At 46.6% G+C, this 7,686-nt stretch overlaps 1 protein-coding gene across 1 annotated transcript in view; it reads left to right on the forward strand.

Moving 5' to 3' along the window:
• ILDR2 (immunoglobulin-like domain containing receptor 2) overlaps window positions 1–7,686 on the forward strand; it is a 33,075-nt gene that overhangs the window by 15,309 nt on the left and 10,080 nt on the right. Inside the window, exons 4-5 of the mRNA XM_010193711.1 lie at window positions 2,604–2,660; window positions 7,054–7,200. Coding sequence (XP_010192013.1) covers window positions 2,604–2,660; window positions 7,054–7,200 — 204 coding nt within the window. The remainder of the gene's footprint in view (window positions 1–2,603; window positions 2,661–7,053; window positions 7,201–7,686) is intronic.

Below are 7,686 nucleotides of genomic sequence, written 5' to 3' on the forward strand. Positions count from 1 at the left end.
CACTTGGTGCGGGCGGCGGCGGGAGGGAAGGCGGCTTCGATGAGGGGCAGTGGCGGGAGCCTCCCGTCGCCGTGGCAACCGCAGGGCAGCCCCGGCCTCTTGGCTTCACCCGCCAAGGGGAAAGCACACGGTGGGGGGAAGGGTTATCAGTGAATTAATTCAGCCCAGGACGGGAAGGAGGGAAGGGGGAGAGCTGGCGTGCATGGAAAGCTGCTGGGTGCATGGCTGTCCGGAGCCGGCTTTGTGCTTGCTGGCTGCCAGTCACACTGGTCAGGGCGGCAGAGCTCAGGCTGAGCAGCGCTGGTGGTGGTCGCTGCTTCCCCAGGCCCTCCTGGGCTTTGTGCATCCCTCCCTGTTGGTTCTGGGGCCCCTAGGGCTGTGTGAGCCCCCTTGCCACTGGTGATGCAGGGGGAGCAAATTCCCCCAGCAGATACTCAGCAGAGCCAAGTGAGGCTGCACAAGCAGGGAAATACTTGGCTGCTGGTAGGGAGCACAGAGGAACTACTTTGGTGGTCTTTGTAATGAGTTACCAAGTTCACAAGCACTTTATTTTTGAGGGATACTTCTTCCCCCTTGAATATGTGGTTCCTCCTGGGCATCAAGAGGCACCATAAGACCCAGCACTAGGAAGAGTCAACGCTCTTTGGGTAGGTTCAAAATAAAGCAGACATCTATTTGGACTTGTGAGATGGAGCTTCTACTCTTTACAGGTGTAACTCCCTTACTGCACAAATCCCAGCCCTAAAGCAGCTCTATACTTCCAGCTATTTGTCCATTGATGTCTGCTGTCAGACTAGGGCTACCTGTGAGCTTGTGTGGAGGCACACCACATGCCCTCTGCCCATATGTTCTGCATGCATGTGGTGCACAGGTACATTGTTCACATGCATATATGGAGGCCCATGCAAGAATTGCATGTTTTCTCACATATGCTGGTAAAAGAAGGAATAGAATATATTTAATATGCGCATGGAACATAATGTAAATCTACCGTACTGTGACACATGTGCATGCATTGGTGCATGTGTTTGAAGTCCATTTGTGGCACCCAAGACTTAAGCCACATGTATGTTGCATGCATGCTTATGTCTTGTGAGCAGAAAGCATACATGAGCACTTTCCTGTAACAAGCTACCTGTGAGCAGTTTGGACACTTGATCCTTCCAGACAATAGGCTACAAAGAATGTCATGAAATTCTTTGTAGATGAAAATGTTGTAGTAGACTTACGGCAAGAGTCCTCCTTCAAAGTAGTAAATGAGGAACAATTAGCTGAAAGATCGGTGTATCTTTTGCTAAGGCTTCAGGATCACCTCATCACGATGGCGTTACAGTGAGTGCTAGACAACTTTGATGAGTTGCAACTGGTTGCAAAGCACTGCCTGCATTCAGAGTATGTTCATTACGGCGCCAACAGGCATCCTTGTGGATTTTTGATCTTTTCAGAAGCTGTGCTGAAGTACTGAGAAAAAAAATGGAGAGTGGGAAGTAGATTATAATGTGCTTCAAGGACAGACCAGAGACCAAGGAACTGGGGATCCTGTTCATCATTGTGTCTGGGCACTGTTAGTGCAGGACCTGAAGGGCATATGGGAAGGTTAAAGGTAGCTTTCTACCACTTTTGCATTGAGTTACCCTGTTATGTTATATCTACAATGTCTCTCCTCAGAGTGCAGCTCTCCTACCTTATTCATGTCTTTAAAAAACCTAGCATGATCCTGGTGCTGTGTGAAAAGAGTATGCAGCGCAGCTGCACATGAGGCTGTTCTCCCAATGCACAGATGTGTGTAAATTACAGCTGAACACCGTGTAGGATGTTTGCTGTGTATTAGAAATAGCCCAGACATTCAGTGCCAAAACAAATAGGCACCAAGCTGCCTTTGGGCTTGTTTTTTGTTTGTATTCAGTTATAAATTAGAAGGTGACTGGCCTTTTTTTATTTTCCATGTGCAAAGTGATTCCACAAATTTCTACACAGATTCTTCCCTGATTGGTTTTCTTTGCTTGAGAGTTGGCCGTAGACCACACGGTCTCACCAAGTTGCTCGTGCATCTTGAAATAAGTAGCACATTCTTCAAGACTGTCTCTGCAGTTGCATAGCCCCACATGGAGAGCACCACCCAGGGGTGCTGGATACATGTGGCTGACTTGTCAAGGGCCTTGGGTTAAAGATGTTTCACATCCATTCAAACTACATCAGTACATTTTTAAAGTAAATGAAATCCTTCTGTTCAAGGGGTGTTGTGCATTTTGAGGAGCTTTTTGCATGTGTACAGCATAACCCCAGAAAGATGTTACATTGTAACAACGCTAAGGGGACCTCCCTCTTCTTGACATTTTGTGCCAGGATTGTAGAAGCTCTTTTCCAGATTCTTTCTCCCCAGCGCTGCTGATAAAGATAAAATGCAAGGACACAGAAATGGCAGAAGTGCAGAGGCAGACACCAGGCATCGAGCAGGATGACATCCATGGTTGATAGAAATTCACTTAACAGAGTGCAAGTGGGCTGATGAGGAAGGGGACTGGAGGCTAGGGCAGGGGCTGGGGAGTGTGTTTTTCTTGCAGTAACCTCTTTCCTTGTTCTCCTCCTTCTGTCTTTTCTAGGCAGGACAGGGCTGCTTGCTGATCTCTTGCCCAGTTTTGCTGTGGAGATTATGCCAGGTATTCAGTCATTTCACCCTTCAGTCATCCAGTCTTGTCATCTTGTCTGTTTATCCTTCTGTAGCATCTTTATGTGGTGCATGTTTCACTCTCGTGTGTGTTTTATCTGGGGATAAAAAGAGAAAAGCTTATCACTTACTGGGAAAGTGTGTTGGGCTGAGATCTGAGAGAGCTGATGCTGGGACTTGGGGGAGGGATTGCCATGCTGGGAGCCAACATACAGAGATGGTTGATGCCATGCCAAGGTCAGTGTGTGAGCAGAAATGCCAGTGCTATTCGGAGTCGGTTTTATATCAAGCTCCCTGCTCTGCCCTTGCTAGCACAAAGGTAACACTGCTCCACCCTGCAAGACCTCGGTGGCCTCGTGTGGCCGTATGGCTTTGTACGTCAGCTGCTTTTGTGCAGGAGTAGCTTCCGCTCCCCAAACCCCGTCCTGCGGGTACCATTATAGCTATCACCACAGATGGTAGCACAGGAGGTGCTAGAAATAGAGCACCGGTTAGCAGCCATCAGTGGCATGGCCCCTCTTGTGCTGCATGGCCAGGGCATTAGCTAGGTAACACCAGGTGGTTGGACCAGACGTGGAAGCTCTCTGCCCATGATAAATCCCTCGCTAGCCAAACTAATGAGAGCCACCAGTTCTGGCACTCCGCAGAGGAAACAGAGACTGTGCAACAGATTGTCCTTGGAAGGGAAAAGCTGTGAGAACATTTAGCCCTTGAGTCATCTGATCATCCCCTGACAGTGCCCAGGGAGTGTTTCTTTCACACGTTTGTGCAAAGATGCAGCTCCGCATAAATGTGTGAAGCTATTTTCAAGTCTGTCCCAGAGATGTAAACGAAGAGAAGACAGACACTCCCCCGCCTCCAGCGTAACCCAGAGCTCCCTGGAAGTTCAGCATGGAAAGAGAGGATTTGGTCTTTTCAGCATAGACAGAAGTTGATTCTCTGTTGCCTAGCACTTCCTCCCTCTCCCCCCCACTATTTAGAATTTTATTGAATGGGTATAAAATTCTTGTGTAGTTGGCCAGGTAGCTTTCTGGTACCCTCACTACATGGGTATAAACAAGAAGAAAGTGTGAAAGGTAGCAGCAGACCACATTTCAGCTGTTAGCATTGCCTGTTACCTGAATAAACAGAAGCAGATAATCCCACAAGCACAGAACAGTAGTTTCCAGACAGCGAGGACACATAGCATTTCCGCTTGTAGCCAGGTGAATCTCAAAGTTACACAGTTGTATCTGGAAGGAAGGGCTGTGACAGACGGTAGCAGTTGTACTGGAGGGAGGATTGGAGAACTGCAGGTAAAACTGGTTGCATCCCAGTTTTGTGCATGAAAGAGGGGCTAACAGGCCCTTTTGCTGTCATCTTGACATCATCAGAGAAGGAAATGGTCTGATGCCCTGTGAAGTAAAATCCTTCATGATTCGTAAGGCCCTGTGACTGGGACACTGATTTCAAACATCCACTTCTGGTGCTGAGTATCTTGCAATGTGCAGTGTACATACTAACCTGACCTCCTTTTATACTCCTAGAATGTTTTCAGGAAGACCACAGATGCACATTCAATGGACTCACTGTTTGGTTTGTTCCTCTAACAGGCTTTTATCCTTTATGAAGTGGTTGTGAACTGGTCACTAATAGCTCTGGAGATCTGACACCTGAGCTTCAGGGCATGGCTGTGGCTGGCCACTTCTGTCATGCGATACTGTTTTTGTCTCCTCTGTATCAATGATGGTCATAGAGAACAAGATGAGAACATGACAAAAGAAAAAGCCACCGAGTTGTTGCCCTGCTCAGATTGACATAGATTAGGAAGTACAGGACTGGAAAGCAACAGGAAAGCAATCGTGTGTAGTGATAGAACAAGAGGCCCTAGTTTTTAACTACAGCAGGGTAGATTTAGATTAGACATTAGGAAGTTCTTCACTATGAGGGTGGTGAAACACTGGAACAGGTTGCCCAGTGAGGTGGTGGAGGCCCCATCCCCGGAGGTATTTAAGGTCAGGCTTGATGGGGCTCTGAGCAGCCTGATCTTGTAATGTTGTCTCTGCTTACTGCAGGGGGGTTGGACTTGATGACCTTTAAAAGTCCCTTCCAACCCAACCAAGCATTCTGTGATTCTGTGATTCTAACATCAGTAACTTCAGATGAAGTTACCTGGAGGCCTTGTGTGATACCAATATTTATTTCCATGACGCTACTGGAAATTCCTCCTCTACTGAGCATAGGATTACATTTGTCATTTTTGTGGCTGTATTGCATCACTGCTTACAGTTGTCTTAAGATTGAATAGTATACTTTCTCTTCTTTTTCAGTTGTTTTCAACTCCTGCAATCCTGCTCAGAGCAGAAATTGTTCTTAGTCTTTGAACGTGTGACCTTGAAAGCATTGCTACGTACCTTGAAATTCAGTATAGTGCTGCATTTCATGTTTCTTATTGTAGGCCCAAGGACAACTGGCCCTTTCTCTAACATATCCCAGGCTTCATCTCTGGTGACAATGCTTCTGTGCCTCTTACCCTCAGGATACATTAACACATTCTTATCTCCTGTGTTAAGGTCATTTGTGAAAATACATTTAAGATTGCACCTAGAACCTGCACTTGGGGTACTATATCAGTTATCTCCTCTCAGCTCTTACTTTTTCATTCATGAATGCTTCCCTCCAGCCACTTCCTTATTCATTAGCTGAATTTTTCTCAGCATATAGTATCTTCACAAAGAAAATACTCCACAAGGACCAAAATTGCCTGCAAATTTAAATTAAATTCATCTGTTTCAGCCAAAAAAAGAAATAAAATATTCAAAAATATAAAACATTTCACTTGACACTTCTGAAAGGAAGTGTTTTGATTTGTAAATGCCAGATTTTCACTGACACTTTTAAATGAAATTGTAAGATCTAGATAAAAAATGTCATTAAAAAAGGGAGTTGTATGTAAGAGTTAAAAAACTCAAAGCAAAAAAAATTACTTTTGTTCAAACAGGATGCTGAGGATGAATAAAAATATTATACTTCTTGTTTTTGCATTTTATTAAGAACTAGAAAAAACTTCTGTTCTGATTGTTCCAAGCTGAGCATTTTTCATTGACTTTTCAGCTTAGTGACGCAGGTGAGAAGTGCACTGTTTTTCCAGTGTGATTCTGTACTCACACTGCAATCCTTGTATCAATAAGTCTACATCTTAAATAATAATGGACCAGGAGGCCTCTTAGTGAATGCTGGATTTCCATTTGGAAACAGTGATCTGCTGCTCTTTTTTCTTTCTGCAAAGCAGCCCCATCACTTCTTTCTTTGCTTTCTTACCATCTTTCCCAAGGGGGTTGAATAACCACCTGGGTACACCTGGAGTCTTTCCCCACAGATTTTCCCTCACCAACAGTCTAACTTCTAGATACGCTGGTGTAACTTCCTCACGTAGAACCAACTCCAGGCCTCCTGTACATTCAAAATCTTGAAATTCCTTAGTCTGGATGTGTTCACTGACCATTCCCCTAATCCCAGGGATTGCCATGTGGTGGTGGGCATAGCCCTTCGTATGCAATCCCCTGTGAAGCGCAGTGTGGCTGGATGTAGAGCTGGGAGCTGCCCCACCACAGGCTGGGCACCTGCTCCCACCACAGCTGTTGCAGATTTCCCAGCAGTGAAGTTTGAGAAACCTTTTCTCGCTCCCCTTCCCCTTCAAACCCCATCTCGATTTTTGGGGACCATCTGTTCTCTGCTTTCACTTGTAGGGTGTTTTTCAGCTGTTCCCTTGCGGAGCCTGGCAGACATCATTTGAGGCTCCAGCAGGGGCAAAAGAAAAGAAAAAAAATGGTTGTTAGGTTTCCTGGCTGGCTGCAAAGCCTGAATAGGATGTTCGTTCGGCACATTCAAAAGAATAATTGCATGCGTGGGCCTAGCTGCGAAGGGGCAGGCCTGGCTCATTTACTGGGCTATTTATAGTGTGCTTTTTGCCATCGTTTGTCCCACTAAAACTAGAATGTGGGTAGGGAACAAACACACAAGCAGGGCATGAACATGGCCAGGAAGAATGAGTCTTTGATGAGATCCAAATGCTAATGGAGTATGTCCTGCAGCATTTGTGCAGGTCTGCTGTGGGGCAAAGGGTTTCTGTGCTGGGAAACTGGAGCTCCTGCCTCCGTGCTGCTTGCCTCTCAGCCAGTCAGAGGTGTCACAGGAAGGGACCACATTTCTGTAGCTCCATTTCTCACTGTCATGTGCCATTTGTGCTTCAACACAGAGAGGGGGTTGTAGCCCTAGATCAGCAGGGAGTCCACTTTTATTATTCACCTATCTATCTGTTTTGCCTGGGAGGATGTTGCAGACGTCCCCTTCCACGGTGATGTTGCAATCCTGTAAGTATCTCCCTTTCTCCCCTTGTTTTCCAGAGTGGGTCTTTGTGGGCCTGGTGATCCTCGGGGCGTTCCTGTTCTTCCTCCTGGTGGGGATCTGCTGGTGCCAGTGCTGCCCACACAGCTGCTGCTGTTATGTCCGCTGTCCCTGCTGTCCCGAGTCCTGCTGCTGTCCCCGGGCACGTGAGTGACCCTGTCCAAGTGTGGCGCAAATCATCTCCTGCACAGCTTCTGCTCCCTGGCAGATCAGGAGGAGAATCTGCTAATATTGCTTCCTTTGCCCTGAGCACTTCGCTTGACTGAAGAACTAGTTCTTAAGAAGTGAAGCATCTGACCTATTGCTCAATGGTTGAGTGCTCAAAGTTAATTACAAGTGTAATTCCCTGAGCCCCCCCTGCCTGCTTCTCTGAAGTGTGGTGCTCTCTTTCCAAAGTTGCTGTTGTGTCAGTGAATGTTGTGGGTCAGAGCTGAGAGCATCCTGGGAGATTTCTTCCTGGCGATGCAAAGCAGCTGCCTGCTACAACAGTGCAAAATCCTTGCAACCCAGCAAGGTTCCTAGTCAGGCTCAGGCAGATCTGTCAAGTTTCATGAACCTCATCCCTGCTGCTTGAGTCATCAGTTGTTTTTAAAGCTGAACTGCCACTAAATCATGGCAGTAGGAATGCCCAC

This window comes from Mesitornis unicolor, unplaced genomic scaffold (genome assembly GCF_000695765.1).
Source record: "Mesitornis unicolor isolate BGI_N332 unplaced genomic scaffold, ASM69576v1 scaffold48601, whole genome shotgun sequence".
NCBI classification, from domain to species: domain Eukaryota; kingdom Metazoa; phylum Chordata; class Aves; order Mesitornithiformes; family Mesitornithidae; genus Mesitornis; species Mesitornis unicolor.